At 36.0% G+C, this 18841-nt stretch overlaps 1 protein-coding gene across 5 annotated transcripts in view; it reads right to left on the bottom strand.

Annotated features, from left to right (window-relative positions):
- Positions 1-18841, bottom strand: part of Diaph2 (diaphanous related formin 2) — a 970999-nt gene that overhangs the window by 300030 nt on the left and 652128 nt on the right. For all 5 annotated transcript variants that reach the window (XM_055608281.1, XM_055608283.1, XM_055608282.1 and 2 more), the window contains one exon: positions 4794-4958. In XM_055608281.1, coding sequence (XP_055464256.1) covers positions 4794-4958 — 165 coding nt within the window. The remainder of the gene's footprint in view (positions 1-4793; positions 4959-18841) is intronic.

The following is an 18841-nucleotide window of genomic DNA, read 5'->3' as shown; positions in this document are numbered from 1 at the left end:
GCCAAATATAACATAAAGTAGCTTGGTGTTGAGTCTAACTAAGCATGTTAAAGACATGTATGAAAATTATCTTCAAGTCTCTGAAAAAATAAATTGAAAAAGATAGCAGAAGATGGAAAGATCTCCCATGCTCATAGATTGGTAGGATTAACATAGTGAAAATGGCCATCCTACCAAAAGCAATCTACAAGTTCAATGTAATTCCCAACAAAATACCAACACAATTATTTACAGAACTTGAAAGAACAATTCTCAATTTCTTATGGAAAAACAAAACACCCAGAATTGCTAAAACGATCGTTTTCAACAACAGATCGTCTGGAGATATCTCCATCCCTGATAGCAAGCTGCACTACAGAGCAATAGTAATAAAAATTGCATGGTACTAGCATAGAAACCGAATCGTGGATCAATGGCATCTAAAAGAAGACCCAGAAATAAACCCATACACCTACGGATATGATTTTTGACAAAGAAGCCAAAACCATACAAGGGAAAAAAAGACAGTATTTTCAAAAAATGGTGCTGAGCTAACTGGATGTCTACACAAAGGAATATGAAATAGATCCATATTCATCACTCTGCACAAAACTAAAGTCTAACTGGATCAAAGACCTCAAAATAAAATCAGACACGTAAACCAGTTAGAAGGAAATGTGGGGAAGAGCCTGCAACTCATTGGCACAAGAGACAACTCCCAGAACAGAAAACGAACAGTGCAGGCTATATGATCAAAAGTCAATAAATGGGACCTCATGAAACTGAAAAACTACTGTAAAGCAAAGGACTCTGTCATCAGAACAAAACAACAGTCTACAGATTGGGAAAGTATCTTCACTAACCGCATATCTGACAGAGGGCTAATATCCAGTATATACTAAGAACTTAAGAAGTTAAACACCAACACACTAAGTACCCCAATTAAAAAATGGGGAACAGAGCTAAACAGATACTTCTTAATAGAGGAATATTGAATGGCAGAGAAACACTTAAAGAAATGTTAAACGTCATTAGTCATCGGAGGGGTACAAATCAAAACAGTACTGAGATTTCACTTTACACCTATCAGAATGGCTAAGCTCAAAAAACTCAAGTGACAACATATGCTGGAGAGTATATGAAGAAAGGAGAACCCTTCTGCAGTGCTGGTGGAAATGTAAACCTGTACAACCAGTTTGGAAATCTCTCTGGTGTTTTTTTCAGAAAATTACAAGTAGTGCTACCTCAAGATCCAACTATAACACTCCTAGGCATCTATCCAAAGTATGCTCAACTATACAACAAAGATATTTGCACAACCATGTTTGTAGCAGCTCTATTTGCAATTGCTAGAATCTGGAAACAACCTAGGTGTCCCTCAATGGAGGAATGGATACAGAAACTGTGGTACATTTACACAACGGAATATTACTCTGTTATTTAAAACAAGGACATATTGAAATTTGCAGGCAAATGGTGGGAATAGAAAAGATCATCTTGACTGAGGTAACCTAGAAGCAGAAAGACACACATGGTATATTCTCACTCATAAGTTGATAGTAACCATAAAATAGAGGAAAACATATTAATATCGATACTAAAGAAGCTAAACAACAAGGAATACCATAGGAAGATGCTCAATCTTCATTCAGAAAGACAAATGCGGTATATATTGGAAGCAGGAGAAGATAGGGAACAGGACAGGAGCCTACCACAAAAGGCCTCTGAAAGACTATAGACTGAAATATCGAAGGAGATGCTTATACTCATAGCCAAACTTTGGGTATAATGCAGGGAATCTTATGAAAGAAGGGGGAGATAGACAGACCAGGAGAGGACAGGAGCTCTACCTGGAGACCAACAGAGCCAAAAAACCTGGGCCAAGGGGGACCTACAGAGAATGATACTCCAACCAGTGACCATTCATGGATAGGACCTAGACCCCCTGCTCAGATCACTTCCCTCTGGGTGGTGTAGCCTTTCCAGGCCACAGAAGACTGTACCCTGTCTTGATGAGAAGTGATAGGCTAGGGTCAGATAGAAGGGGAGGAGGAATTGTCTTATCAGTGGACTAGGAGAGAGACATAGGGGGAGAAGAAGGAAGGAGGCTGGGACTTGGAGGAGATGAGGAAGGTGTCTACACCCTGGATACAAAGTAAATAAACTGTTATAAACAAACAAACAAATAAATAAATAGAAAATAAACCCCATTTTTACCTGATAACATTTAGCCTCCAAATGCTTCACTATTTTAATTCTCATGTAAGAGCTGTTCCAAAGTTTATTTATTAAGTAAACTGTTATACCTATTTGTTTTCTTGGAAAAAAAAAACTGTTGGAATGATTAATAGTTATGAAAACATCTTTTAAAGTTCTACCAATTCATTTAACAGCATTTCAAAGCTTTATTCCTATGTTTTTAGTATATGAGGTATAGAATGAGGGCATACAAGACAAATATTTACTGAGTGCCTGGGTAACATATTGTTTAACAAAAAAATACACACACAGATAGAAGCAGCAGGAAACTGACAGATTTAAAAGAGAAAAGAAGTTTTTTTTTCCTACGATTCATTTGAAGCTATGAAAGTTATTGAAGTGAAGTACTTGCCTCAAATACTTTTTGAACACATGGAATTAATTTTTATTTTGTATGGTGGTGACACATTCAAGGCTCAATGGTTTTGAATATTCTATTCAATATATCTCAAAAGAAAGACTATTTATGCAGTCAAATATTTGAACTAGTAGAGTGACTGAAGCATAAAAAATAATAAAGAAAAAAGATGTTTAGACACTACATAAATAAAAAATAATAAATATGAGTTTCTTATATAAAACATTCAATTTGAATTTACAGGTTATTAATTGATCTTAAATGCCATTTTAAAAGCTGATGAAATCTCAGAGAAAAGCACTAAAAAGACCCTCCCCATTATTAATTTAGAGAGGTATCCAAATATATATAGTACATATCTATGCATATATTATATAATGTTATATTATACTACATTTATATATTTGATATATAATACATTCTATATAAATATATAGAGTACCTTCAATATAGTCACCGGCTGAATGATAGACAATGTGAATGATATTTATAATGAATAGAGCAGCATCCTATAGATATTAGCTAATTTCTTTTTCCATCATTTGAATGTCAACATTTTGAATATAATTTAATCTCTGTCAGCTAATTTTCTTTATTTTTGTATTTCCTAACTTTCATAAGATAGCTCTTTCTGAGGAAGATTTCTTTTTTGGTATGTGCATTTTGTTTATGCTACACATGCCAAATAGATCTCGCAAGATGAAACTCTGAGCTCATTTGGAAGTCATTTTTGGTAGCACATGAATCAGAACTCTTATTTTCTTCTCAGCACTGCTGGCATTTTATTACTTCCATCTATAGTCCAATATGCTTTTAGCACTAAGAACCCTGAGGCCAAACACACAAAGCACTAAGAAAATGGGAACTTCTAGCAATTCCAATTTTTGTCTCTCTTTCAGGCTTCTTTGCTCCCCTGAAAGACTGAAATCACTTTAAGCTTACCATGAAACAGGAACATCGTGAGCATCAATGATTGACAGAAGCTGGTGATGTTGATTTAGGAGTCTTTGACTTATAGGTCAGGTGTAAAACACGTAAATATGCTTGTAAAGTCTGCTTGTCATACTCCTATGGATTTTTCCAGACTATGCTCAAATGTCAAAGTCCTCATGAAGGCTCCTCTGGCGACCACAGACAGAACTAGGTACTTCCTAGTTTGTATTTTTACTGTATCCTAACATGTTACTATGTCTGGGCACAGTAAATTCTAATGCATGTACCTTGCCTGTATTCGTGAAATAGAAACAAACTACTATATTACCTTCATTTCTGGCTTATTACATCAAATCAAGTGGATTCTCAATGAATAATTGAAAGAATTGTCAGAGAGTGAGTAATAATAACCATTATTATTACTAACCATTATAGGTTACAGACAATCAATGGTTGGAGAGGCCATGAACAACCTAAGTTCAAGACTGCCAATAAGTTTGCATGTCAGTTAAGTTAGCCACAATAAAGATTAATAATAATGATGAAAGAAATCAATTATAAAATGTCTTATAATAAAAGTTATTTAAAGGCTTTGAGTTGTTTACCTCTGGAAATTTTCAGTTAAATATTGAGGTCTATAATTGATCAGAACTGTAGAAAATAAAACCACAGATAAGAATGTTACTTGTGTGTTTATGTATGCATATTATATTTATAACTTTTAAATTTTGAAAATGATTTGAATTTTTGTCTGATCTATTCCTGCTAGCAGATCACATAATAATTATTGCTTAGCTGAAAAATTAACTACGTATATTTGTTAAGGGTCAAAGAACAACTTCAACTTTAGTCTCAACAGAGATGTGAAAGCAATTACGGTATTTATGAAAGTTTGGTGTAGTTTGTACTACTGCCAGACTTACTAGTTCAACTGTTGTGATATGCCCTAATTTGTGTCTCAAGAACTAGGGGAAAGTAGTTCCTCTAAGACTACTCTCACTTCATAAATTGTCAAGTCCTACTCAAGAAGAAACATTTTATGGGTGCAATCACTGATTAATACAGTCCAAAGGAACTAATATCTGTTTGGGTAACAGAAACATACCTCAAATGACAAATAATGTTTTAAATTACATTCCTGCTGGAGATAAAGATCTATAAAATTAAATCAATACAGTCCTTAGATATATAACAATACCAACACAAGTTAAAAAAAAAAAAACTGAGCCACAAGATTCACTATGGTTTAAAATATGTTACTCACCAAAAATAGGGTTCTGAAGTTGTTGAGATCTCCAAAAAAGTCTTCTATGGTTACTGTGTTTGGGTCAAAAATGAAGTATTCTCCCAGGTTCTCATACAGCTTCACCATATTGTTGTGCATGGTGGACAGTTTTTCATACTGTTCTCTGGCATTCTTTGTAAAGCTGTAACTTTGCATTAAGGAATGTTATCCAATAATATTTCAGAGGCTATCACTAGATGTCAAGACTCAAAACCATTGCTTTCATAAATATACTTATATATTGGTTTGATAGAACTGTCATAAAGTGCCACATAGTAGGTGCTTTCAACAACACAATATTTTTCAAACATCCAGAGCTAGAATTCTGCGTGACACGCTTTGGAATATTTAGTTTCTTAAGCAGGCTTTCTCTCCCTTCAATGGCTGATTGTTGCCCTCTTGTTGTGTCCTCATACAATTGCTCACCTGTTTTGTTGTGTGTGCTCAAATCTCCCCTCCTTTCTTTTCTTTTCTTCTTTTCTTTTTTTTTTTTCTTGACTTTTCAAGACAGAGTTTCTCTGTGTAGCCTTGGCTGTCCTAGACTTGCTTTGTAGATCAGGTTGGCCTTGAACTCACAGAGATCAGACTTCCTCTACCTCCCTGAGTGCTGGGATTACAGGATTGCACAACCTCACCCTGCTAAATTCTCCTTACTTAAAAGGCAACCTGTCACCTATCAACATATATCTTGGGGATCCAAGATGGCAGCTTCTAGCTGCACTTTATCTGAGGGGCACAGTATCTGAAACTCCAAAATTGCACCTCACGAAACCTTCTCCAAAGTAGACCATATAGTTGGTCACAAGCAAGCCTCAACAGATACAAGAAGAGTGAAATAATCCCTTGTATCCTATCTGACCAACATGGACTAAAATTAGACCTCAACAAAAACCCCACACAAACATGGAACCTGAACATGTTGTTACTCAATGACAGCTGGGTCAGGAAAGAAATAAAGAAATTAAATACTTCCTAAAATTCAATGAAAATGAAGGCACAACATACCCAAACTAATGGGACAATGAAAGAAGTGCTAAGAGGAAAGTTCATAGCACTAAGAAGAAGAAATTCAAAACATCTCATACAAGCAACTTAATGAGTCACCTGAAAGACCTGGGCGGGGGGAGCAGACACACCCAGTCAAGAGGAGTAGACAGCTGGAAATAATCAAACTCAGGGCTGAAATCAATAAAATAACAACAAAGAGAACAATTCAAAGACTCAATGAAATCAAGACTGGTTCTTTGAAAAAATCAACAAGATAGACAAACCCTTAGCCAAACTAAAAGGCAGAGAACAACAATCCAAATCAGCAAAATCAGAAATGAAGAGGTGAACATAAGAATAGACACTAAGGAAATCTAAACAATCATTAGGTCTTACTACAAAAGCCTATATGGCACAAAATTTAAAAATCTAAATGAAATGGACAATTTTCTTGATAGATTCTGTTTACTAAAATTAAATCAAGACCAGGTAAATAGATCGAATAGTCCTATATACCCCAATGAAAACAGAAGCAGTCATCAAAAGGCTTGTTTCCAAAACAGCCCAGTACAAGATGGTTTCAGTTTAGAATTCTACCAGACCTTCAAAGAAGAGCTAACTCCAATTCTCATCAAAATATTCCACAAAATAGAAACAGAAGGAACATTACATAACTCATTCTATAAAGCCAGAGTCACCTTGATACCTAAACCACACAGAAATCCAACAAAAAAAGAAAATTTCAGGCCAATCTCTCCTATGAATATTGATGCAAAAATACTTAATAAAATACTTGCAAACCGAATCCAAGAACATATAAAAGATATAACCCACCATGACCAAGTAGGAGTCATCAACCCCCAGACATGCAGGGGTGGTTCAATATACAGAAATCCATCAATGTAATCCACCATATAAACAAACTGAAGGAGAAAAACTACATGATCATCTCCTTAGTATGACAAAAAAATGATTTGACAAAATTCAGCATCAATTAATGTTTAAAATCTTGGAGAGATCAGGGATACAAGACATATATCTAAACATAGTAAAGACAATATACAGTTAGCCTATAGCCAACCTCAAACTAAACGGAGAGAAACTTAAATCAATCCCACTGAAATCAGGGACAACGAAACGCTGTCTACTCTCTCTGTATCTCTTCAACATCTCTTGAAGTCTTCGCTAGAGCAATAAGACAACTAAAGGAGATCAAGGGGATACAAATTGAAAAAGAAGAAGTCAAAGTATCACTATTTGCAGATAATATAGTATATATGAGCCACCCCAAAAATATAATCAGTGAACTCCTTTAGCTGACAAGCACATTCAGCAGAATGGCTGGATACACAATTAACTCAAAAAATTCAGTAGTCGTCTTGTATATGAAAGAAAAAGGGCCGAGAAAGAAATTAGGGAAATAACACATTTCACAATAGCCACTAATAACACAAAATAACTTGATGTGACTCTAACCAAGCAAGTAAAAGACTTGTTTGAAAACAAACAAACAAAACAAAAAATCAAAAACTTCAAGTCTCTGAAGAAAGAATCTGAATATGATATCAGAGTGGAAAAAATCTCCTGTGCTCATGGATCAGTAGGATCAACATAGTGAAAATGACCATCCTGCCAAAAGCAATCTACAGATTTAATTCAAGTCCCATCAAAATATGAACAGAATTCTTTACAGACCTTGAAAGAACAATTCTCAACCTCATATGAAAAACAAACAAACAAACAAACAAACAAAAAAAAACCAGAACTGCCCAAACCATCCTGTATGACAATAGATCATATGGAGGTATCTCCATCTCTGAACTCAATTTGTACTATAGAACAATAGCAATAAAAACTGCATGGTACTGGTATAAAACAGAATGGTGGATCAATGTCATATAAATGAAGACCGAGAAATAAACCCACACACCTTCGGACACTTGCTTTTTGACAAACAACCCAAAATTATACAATAAAAAAAAGACAGCATCTTCAACAAATGATGCTGGTCTAACTGGATGTCTACATGTAGAAATATGCAAATAGATCCATACTTATCATCCTGCACAAAACTAAAGTCCAAGGGGATCAAAGACCTCAATATAAAACGAGACACACTAAAACTGTTAGAAGAAAAAGTGGATAAGAGCCTATAACTCATTGGCATAAGAGACAGCTTCTTGAACAGAACACCAACAGTGCAGGGCTATATGAACAAACATCAATAAATGGGACCTCATGAAACTAAAAAGCTACTGTAAAGCAAAGGACACTGTTATTAGAACAAAATGACAGCCTACATCAGGGAAGGATCTGACAGAGGGCTAATGTCCAGAATGTATAAAGAACTCAAACAGTTAAACAGCAACTAATCAAATATCCAACTAAAAAATGGCATATAGAGCTAAACAGAATTCTCTATAGAGGAATATCAAATGTCAGAGAAACATAAAGAAACGTTCAACATCCTTAGTCATCAGGGAAATGCAAATCAAAGCGACCCTGAGATTTTACCTTATACCCATCAGAACGGCTAAGATAAAAACTCAAGTGACAATGCATGCTGTAGAGGACGTGGAGAAAGGGGAACCCTTCTCCATTGTTGGTGGGAATGTTAACTTGTACATCCACTTTGGAAATCACTCTGGTACTTTCTCAGACAAGTAGGGATAGTGCTACTTCAAGATCCAGCTGTACTACTCCTAGGCATATATCAAAAAATATGCTTAAGAACACAACAAGGACATCTGCTCGGCTATGTTCATAGTAGCTTTATCTGCAATAGCCAGAAACTGGAAACAATACAGATGTCCCTCAAGGGAGGAATGGATGCAGAAATTGTGGTACATTTACACAATGGAATACTACTCAGCAATTATAAACAAGGAAATCATGAAATTTGCAGGGAAATGTTAGGATATAGAAAAGCTTATCCTGAGTGAGGTATCCCAGAAGCAGAAAGACACACACAGTATATACTCACTTATAATTGGATGTTAGACATATAATATAGAATAAACATACCAAAATCTATAAACGTAAAGAACCTAATCAAGAAGGAGGACCCTGTGTAAGATGATCAATCCTCACTCAGAAAAGCAAACGAGATGGATATGGGAAAAGGGAGAAAACAGGAAACACCACTGGAGCCTACCATGGAGGGCCTCTGAAAGGCTCTACCCAGCAGTGTATCAAAGCAGATGCTGACGCTCATAAACAATCTTTTGACAGAGTGCAGGGAATCTTATGAAAGAAGGGGGAGATAGAAAGACCTGGAGGGGACAAGAGCTCCACAAGGAAAGCAACAAAACCATAAAATCTGTGCACAATGGTCTTTTCTGAGACTGATACTCTGATCAAGGACCATTCATGGAGATAACCTAGAATCCCTGTACAGATTTAGCCCATGGCGTCTCAGTATCTAAGTGGGTTCCCTAGTAAGGGGAAAAGAGACTGTCTCTGACATGAACTCAGTGTCTGGCTACTAGATCACCTCCCCCTGAGAAGGGAACAGCCTTACCAGACCACAGAGGAAGACCATGCAGCCAGTCCTGATAATACATTATAGGCTAGGGTCAGATGGAAGAAGAGGAGCGTCTCCTCTATCAGTGGACATGGCGAGGGGCCGGGAGGAGATGAGGGAGGCAGGATGGAACTGGGAGGGAATGATGGATAAACATAGTGAAATCTATACACCTAAAGAAGATAAACAAGAAAGAGGACCTTGGGGTAAGATGATCAATCCTCACTTAGAAAGACAAATGGGGTGTGCATTGGATGTAGGAGAAAAAAAAAGTAACAGGACAGAAGCCTACCACAGAGGGCCTCTGAAAGTGTCCACCTAGCAGTTTATCAAAGCAGATACTGAGACTCATAGCCAAACCTTCCGCAGAGTGCAGGGAATCATATGAAAAAAGGGGGAGTTAGTATGATGTGGAAAGGATAAGAGCTCCACAAGAACCAAATATATCTGGCACAGGTGTCTTTTCTGAGACTGATACTCCACCAAGGACCAGGTATGGATATAACCTAGAACCTCTTCTCTGATGTAGCCCGTGGTAGCTCAGTAACCAATTGGTTTCCTATAGTAAGGGGAACAGGAACTATTTCTGACAGGAACTCAATGGCAGGCGTCCCCACCCCCTAGCTCCTAGCAGGAGCAGTCCTGCTAGGCCACAGAGGAGGACTTTGCAGCTAGTCCTGAAGATACCTGATAAAATAGGGTCAGATGAAAGGGGAGGAGGTACTCCCCAATCAGTGGACTTGGAAAGGGGCAGAGAGGAGATGAGGGAGGGAGGGTGGGGTTGGGAGAGAATGAGGGATCAGGATACAGCTGGGATATAGAATTAATAAAATGTAACTAATAAAAATAAAAAATAAATAAATATTATACATAAAAAAACTCTTTGAGAGAAAATATTTATATCACTTTGTATTAAATAAAATTTGGCCAAGTCACTCCCTTAAAAAAAATAGAGTAAAGTTCATTAAAAATGACTAGTGATCACACAAGTAAAATTGTAATATGGGTCCAAATATATATGATGGGAATACCACATTTTTTTCAAATGCAATTTATTTACTTTGCATTCCAGTTGTAGGCCCCTCCCTCATCTCCTTCCAGTACAACCCTCCCTCCCTCTATCTGTCCTATCCCTCTCCCTTAGCCTACTGATAGGGGAAGTCCTCCTCCCCTACTATCTGACCTTAGCCTATCAGGCATCATCAGGACTGCCTAGATACTCTTCCTCTGTGGCTTGCCAACGTTGTCCCACCAGGGGGAAGTGATCAAAGAGCAGGTAACCAAGATCATGTCAGAGACTGTCTCTGCTCCCCTCAATAGGAAAACCTGCTTGGAGAATGAGCTGCTTATGTGTTACATCTCAGCACTGGGTTTAGTTCCTCTCCATTCATGGTCTTTGGTTGATGCATCAGACTCTGCAGTCCTCCATGGGCCAGCAGTTTTAACTTTGTTGGTCTCATTATGGAGTTCCTGTCCTCTCTAGGTTCTTCTATCTCCCCATTCTTCCATAAGACTCCCTGTGTTCTGTCTAAAGTTTGGTTCTGAGTCTCTGCATCTGTTTTGATCCCCTTTTGGATGGAATCTTTGAAGGATATCTGCAGCAAGCTCCCTTCCTGCTCCCTCTCTTCTACTGCTTCCTGTGTCCATCCTGTTTGCCTATCTGAATGATAAATAAGTATCTTACCCAGGGTCTTCCTTGTTGTTTAGCTTCTTTAAGTCTATAGATTGTAATATGTTTATCCTATATTATATGGCTAATATCTGCTTTTGTTTTTCTAAAGGAAGCAATGCAGAAACCAGGCCAGTTCTGGAAAATTACTCTGTAGTTGACCCTTAAAGTATATACCATGATTTTGAAAATGAGATGTCATTTATCTCATATCATTTTAACGTCACTCAACTCTCTGCTAACAACTGTCATTAAATAATTAAACCTTTAAATTTGTTTTGACATTAACGTATCTGTAAGAATGAATATTTTTCCAACTTCTCTTTTCATAAAATGCACATGCTTTGTGTCCATTTTGCTTTTATCATTGAAAAGTATAACCACATAGTCTTTACTTTTAAGACTATGTTCAGATATTAAACATCCATTTCAGTGGAGCAGAAATGAGACACTAGCCTTTATTTCTGAGCACAGAATTAAAGTGGCTGTTTTGTTTTCATATCTCCTAAAAAAAAAATACAGACTCATGCTAGAAATTTACTAGGAAGAAATATTTTTAAAGGTCACTTATGTGTAATCTGTTTGCAATGCAAATTACTAAAATGTGTATTTCAGGATGCTCAACATCTGTAAATCAGTGAAAAAGTCAAAGCTAACAAGAAAGGGAAAGTTCTTATATGCCTCATTCATCCTAACATACTTTTTTTGGAGTCTAAAACATGTTAGGTAGTAATATACAATGTTACCAATCTGACTTTATAAGTCAAAACTGATTTCAAAAATTCTATGTTGCCAAATGAGAAGATACAAAATTTTATGAGTAATTTATCTTTGCAACAACAAATAGAAAGCAGCCCAGTCTTAGTCTTTTACATACAATTACAGTTATTATTCTCCAACAGTGATAGATATTTCAGTTCTGAAATATTTCAGATCTTAATCATGCCACCAAATTACAAGGGACTCCACATTAAAAACCTGAACATGTTGGAGGTGGCATATTCTTTGAAGCAGAAGCAGATCTCTATAAGTTTGAGGCCAAACTGGTTTACAAATACAACTCTAAGTCAGCCATGGTTACACTTTGAGTCTCCTTCTCATGAACCAAAATCAATAAAAACAAACAGAGAAATAAAACCCAAAAGAAACAAAGAAAAAGAAGGAAACTATACAGCTCTTTCTGTAAAATGTTATTTTTTTTCATACCTTTAATTTTATGTATGAAATTTAATTTTTGAATCACTACTAATGCAACATATTGTCTGGTACTTGTTAGTGATACAATAATGACTAAAGCCCTAGTCTCTTCCCTAAACAAGTGAACAACCTAATATTACAAATAATTATGTCATCCTCAATTAACATTTTCTATCAATAAAAATCTATAATGTATTTTGATTCCTATTATGTTCCATATTACTTTTTTTGAAAACAACTTTTTCTCTATCACAGTGACATTCCACTGTGATAATTTTAAAGTTTTTGACATTAAATAGAAGTCACTCATCCCTCTAAGGATAGAATATATAATAATAGTACAGGACATGAGAACTAGCTCTTTTAGTATGGTAGAATGAAAAATTAAATCTGATTGTTGGGAGTTGATTAAAGTTGCATATTTGGACCTGAATGTTACCCCAACAGATACTTGGGAGGAGAGAACAAACTCTTTCAAGTTGTCCTCAGACCTCTTCCACACACTAAATAAATAAAATATAATAAAACACAATACATTTTTGATGTGTGATGATGACTCACAGAATCCTAGGTACTAGAGAGGCTGAGGCAGGAGGATCGGAGAAGGGTCCAAAGCCAAGTGGGGTAACTTTGCCAATTTCTATTTATTAATAATATTAAATAAGTATCTCCTTTACTGGGATATGCCTAGAGAGAAGGTCAGAAATGTATTTCATTAGTAGAGATCTAAACCGTTCCTCTTACACGTGATGTTTTAAGATTGAGGATAACAAATTTTAGAAAATATGTTGTAGATCATTGGACTAGGTCAGAAAGTATACTCTCAGCTGGGTTTTGAGAATAGCCAAGGAAGAGCAGATGGCTATGTTCAGAGTGCTGAGGGAAAACACACTGTGTAGTGATAAAACAAATTCTACCATAGCTCATGAAGAAAAATGGTAACAGTGGCAGCAATGCCTAGATACACTGGCTCAGATGACACAGAAAAGTGAACACAGCTAAAACAACGTTAAAGACCAGGGTTCTGTGAGAATTAGATTTTCCTCAAAAGCTAGAATGGCCTCTTCCACCCATTCGAAAACCCCAAACTATTTAGAGAAGAACCCTGAAAAAGCAATGAACTTCTTATGATGAGGATAATTCATTGTAAATTAAATGCCATTTTAAATATACTTAGAAGGTAGTGATGTGGGGCAGATCTAAAACAAAGTAATCAAGTATGAGAGGGTGAAAAAGTAATTCCAAACCACTTTTCTATAAGCAGCCTCCTTTGAAAATTCTTGTACAAAAAACTCAACTCTCCTCCCCCAAACCTTCAGAATTTCTGAACATAGAACTTACTTTAAAAGCTGAGAACTAAAATTATATCAACCTTTTCCACACAGAAATGTTTTTGAACATTTAAACATGTGTGTAGCATTGTAAAACATTAGCAGTAGAGATACTAACCATTTTAGTGTATCAATAATATGAAAAATAATTGGGTTTCAATCGTGAATATTAAAAGTTAATTTCTAGACTCTCATTTTAAATACACAGAGCATTTTTATATTAATTTGTTCCAATAGTGACTACATATAAATTTATATAGCTAATATGCCTTTGTAGTGTAGTAAACATTATAGATTTAAAATTCAACCTGAAAAAACCCATGTTTCATCTCTAGTACCTGTAAAGGTACAGAAAGAAATTTATTTTCTATATTCTTCTATGTATATTTTACATTGATTTTCATTATTAAAAGTAGTTAAACCTACTTGCCAATCACTGGATATTACCCAAGTAAAAACATAGAACCATTTCATTAGATGAGGTAAAGAAAACTGTTTCTCCTTTTACTTAACTTTGACAGAGTAATTATTACTAGAGAAAAAAATTTTTATTGTAAGTAGAATGAACATTAGCAGAGCATTTGGGGCTGAGAGTTTATATATCATGTTGCTAATTGAGTCAAATCACTTTTTAAAATTTTCATCTTTGTAGGCAGTATATTAGTTACTTACAATTTTAATAAAAGCTTGAAATATTAAATATCATTACTGGTGGATTGTTAGAGAGCATGGAAAAATCAACTTGAGATTCACTTAACCTTCACATAAGCTTTTGTTCGGAACATGTCATAATTGCCCATTTAAATAAAAGGATGTCATAAATGTAAACACTACTGAAAAATAGTGTTTCCAATCCTCATAACATCAAAAAACTTCCCTAAACCCTAAAAAAGAGTTTTCCATATAACTTGAATAGTTTCTAATCAAAAATTAGTATTTCAAAGAATCAAAGCTAAAATATTAAGTCACAAATAGCTGGAAATCAATTAAAAACTACATATTATTTGGTGAATATATCTTGAAAAATATTTTAAAATATTAGACATTAATAAGAATAATATGTCTATATGAGTGAGTATATACCGTGTGTGTCTTTCTGCTTCTGGGACAGCTCACGCAGGATGATCCTTTCCAGGTCCCACCATTTATCTGCAAATTTCATGATTTGTTATTTTTATTTTATTTGTTATTTCATGATCTGTTATTTGTTATTTTTCATTGCAGAGTAATACTCCATTGTGTAGATGTACCACAATTTCTGCACCCATTCTTCAGTTGAGGGGCATCTTGGCTGTTTCCAGCTTCTGGTTATTAAAAATAAAGCTACTACTGATAGACTAAGCTCAGAAGGAAGGAGAGGAGGACCTCCCATATCAGTGGACTTGGGGAGGGGTATGCACAAAGAAGGGGGAAGGAGGGTGGGACCAGGAGGGGAAGAGGAAGGGCCTTATGGGGGGATACAAAGTGAATAAAGTGTAATTAATAAAATAAAATTAAATTAAAAAAAGAATAATATGGACAGTATTCAAGTTTACTGTAATACTCTGAGATAGCTCTAGATATAGAATAAGTTTTATTTAGAACTCATTAGAAAATGGAGGCAGACGGCATTTGAGTAACAGAAGATTGCCTATTAATGATATTGTGCTCAAGTTAACAAGTTTTAAAATGTAGAAAGCATTTATAGTACCAGAGGGAAATAAATATTTTGTAGTAACCAGACTTTTCCACAGATAGAATGAATAATCCAGTATTTAAACCAACTAAAGACCATTCATGGATATAACCTAGAACCCCTGCTCAGATGAAGCCCATGGCAGCTCAGTATCCAAGTGGGTTCACTAGCAAGGGGAACAGGGACTGTTTCTGACATGAACTCAGTGGCTGGCTTTTTGATCACCTCCCTGAGGGAGGAGCAGCCTTGCCAGGCCACAGAGGAGGACTTTGCAGCCAGTCCTCATGAGACCTGATAGGCTAGGGTCAGATGGAAGGGGAGGAGGACCACCCTTATCAGTGGACTTAGAGAGGGTCACTGGAGGAGATGAGGGAGGGAGGGTGAGATTGGGAAGAAATGAGAGAGGGGGCTACAGCTGGGATACAAAACGAATTCAATGTAATTAATGTAAAAAAATAAAAATTTAATTACAAATGTTTTAAAATCAGGTTCTATACAAAGAGGAGTTCACTATGTAGTGTTTTCTATTCTTTACTCATTAAATTTTGTCTGTTTTTTTCAACCTTCCTTTGAAGACAATCTGTGTTTGCTTTGTTTTTGTTTTGAGACAGAGTCTCACTATGTAACTCTGGTTGGCCTAAAACTCAGAGATTCACCTCCCTATGCCACCAGAGTGAGTGCTGGGATTAAAACTGTGTGCCACCATGCCTGGTGACAATTTAACTCTGCTCACTTAGCTACTCCACAGAGTCATTTCCTCACTCCCTTACTCAAATACATTGACTAAATGCCTATTGTGCACTAAATATCTTTTAGAGGACAAAACCACCCTTATTAATCTGAAAAGTCATTGCTTTCTTAGAGGTAACAATTTGCTTTGAACAAATAATTACAAATTTCTTGATAATTGCAAATCAAAGAAAGTGATTAAAAATCATAAATGGCAGCTAGGAGTGGTGGCATACACCTTTGATCCCAGCACTTGAGAGGCAGAGGCAGAGTTCAAGGCCAGCCTGGTCTACAAAGTAAGTTCCAGGACAACCTGAGCTACACACAGAGAAACCATGTCTCAAACCAAAACAAACAAAAACAAAACAAAAACAAATAAACAAAAACTCCAAACCAAAACAAAAGTAATCTGAAATTGCCAAATAAATGTATATTTGGTTGTGATAAAACTAAACATTGGATGAGACAGGAGTGAGTCACAAGAAATCTGAAATGTTAAATCTTTTAAGATTGGAATGCATTTAAACTGAGAGCTAAGAGTCAGTTGAAGTAGCACCAAGAAAGAGTGAAAGAAATGAAGATAGTCTATGAACATAATAAGGACTAATGTTTATAAATTGAAGACTATAAAGCAAGTGGAAGAGAAGAAACTGGTAATGAAGCAAGTAAGGACTAGATTTTATGAGTCTTTCAGAGTTGTTTTTTTTTTCCTCCCTGAGGAAAACACTTTAAAGAAGGAGTAGTCACACAACTTCCACTCAATCACACCAAAAGTCTTTATCAATTAAAATTCACAACCAAAAATTCAAGGTCTAAGGAAACACAGGATATTGTCTAAGTGAGAATAAGTCTTCTTGCTAGATCATAAATACTTGTATAAAGAGTACACATTATATAAGTTCTATTATAAATAAATTTTATTATTAACATAAATATCACTTAGAATCAAAGGTAATTTTAGAAGCACAGGTGGTAAGCAATTCATAACTACCAAAACTGGCGTATAAAGTGTTGTGTTTAGAATTACAGAAGAATTATGATTATAAATGTTTGAAATTGATGTATTTTGTAACATATTATTTGTATTCATAATATGCCTACACAGGCATTAGTTAGATTATGTTGTACCTCTAGTCTTAGCTCACATTCAGGTCTTAGAATCATTTATCAGATGGTCATAGTGTATGAAACAATTGCTAAGGAGTGTGTAGAGAAAAAAAATAAATTGTTAGATACAACTAACTTTCATTGAATTTATCAACTGGAATTGAGAGATGATGGCAGAGGAGCAGTAAAGGAATATTCGTTGAATTCTGACAATGAACCAGGTACTTAAGTAAATGTTGAAGAAATGACTTTTTATTTAACCCTTTCAAATGGTCCTGTTATCCATACATGCCATTATTACCTCCACTTTATACATGAGAAAATTAGTGTCAGGAAGACCAAATGACTTTCTGAGTGTCATGGAGATAGTAAGCAGATTTAAGACTTGGACTTGGGGACCCATCTCCATATCCTTTCAATCCAAAATTATATGGTAATGAAGCATGTCATAATACTTCTTTTGTTTAAAAAGAAAAAAGAGGTCAAGATTAAAAAACAAAATAAACTTGATCTCTGAAAACTATGAGAACATAGAAAAAATTGATTCAAGGATCTTGAGGAAATATTTCAGAAAGTTTTGTATTCTACCTTGAAATATGGGATTGAGTTTTCTCACTCAAGAGAAGCTACTTTATGCACTGGCAATAGCATAATCAAAGGTACCAATGTATCTAGAGTTCTGAAGTAATTATTGCTACTGTGGGATCATTTTGACAGATTAACGCAATGTCAAGGTAGTAGACATGGAAAATAACAAAATGCATATTAAGGTTCTGAAGTTTATTTTGTAGGCAGAGAATAATCAATGTTTTCTACACAGAGAGATGGTGTGATTATTATGAGTTTCACTGAGAACAAAAATGAGGAAAGTATGGAAAGTATGAGACTGAATCTGAAGAGAGCATCCAGCAAGCTACCAGACTGTCACTGCAAATGGAACATTAGGGGTAGATGGATGGATAAAATGAATACATGGAAAGAAGGCTCTCTAGTCCCTGAACTGAGAAAAGTTAAGCAAAAGGACTGAGAGTTGAAGGCTAGCTTAGGTTATACAATGAGATCTTGTCTTAAGAATGAAAAAGGAAATGGAGAAGACAGACTCAATGGCATATGAATTGGCTATATACGTGCAACTAGAAGTAGTGATAATTCCACTTGAGTTTTGAGCATTTGTGACTCAAACTATGTTTTGCAGAAGTTTTAAAATAATTATTTTACTATTTTTAATTATATGTATAGGTGTGTATCATGACTGCAGTGTCTGGAGAGTCTAGAAAAAGACATTCCATGACCCTGGAACTGGAGTTACAGGTGGTTGTGTGCTACAAAACATGGTTTCTGGGTACTTAAGTAATTTACTCCTCAACTCGTAACTATTGAGCCATCCCCATACACTGAAAAAGGCTTAAAAATAAAAATAGGGGGCGGGCCAAGATGGCAAATAGCACACACAGCTTCTGAGCTGTGGAAGAGCTGAACGTCTGGGTTGGTGAGTGGAAGGACCTCTGAACCCAGGAAAACAGTGAGGCTTTCTAAACAACAGGGAACATCGCAGGAGGTAAAAACTTTGGTCTCGGGTCATCGGGGACTTGTTTGGAGGAGAGAAATGAGACTTTGATCTCCCGGTACTCCCCTCTCCCAGACCTCCCTCCTCCTCGGAACAGCAGACTCATCTTTCTCAGCGCAGACCTAACTGCTTGGGGTCTGCAGCCGCTGAGGCTGAGCTCCTAGCCCTTTAGCGGCAACTGACAGCGGTACCCGCCTCAGAGTCTTAGACCCGTGTAGCAGCACCATCCTCCCAGTGTCCCG

This window comes from Psammomys obesus, unplaced genomic scaffold, assembly GCF_907164565.1.
Source record: "Psammomys obesus unplaced genomic scaffold, mPsaObe1.curated_primary_1811, whole genome shotgun sequence".
NCBI classification, from domain to species: Eukaryota; Metazoa; Chordata; class Mammalia; order Rodentia; family Muridae; genus Psammomys; species Psammomys obesus.
The sequence above is the reverse complement of the archived record's forward strand: the minus strand, read 5'-3'. Positions and strand labels throughout refer to the sequence as shown.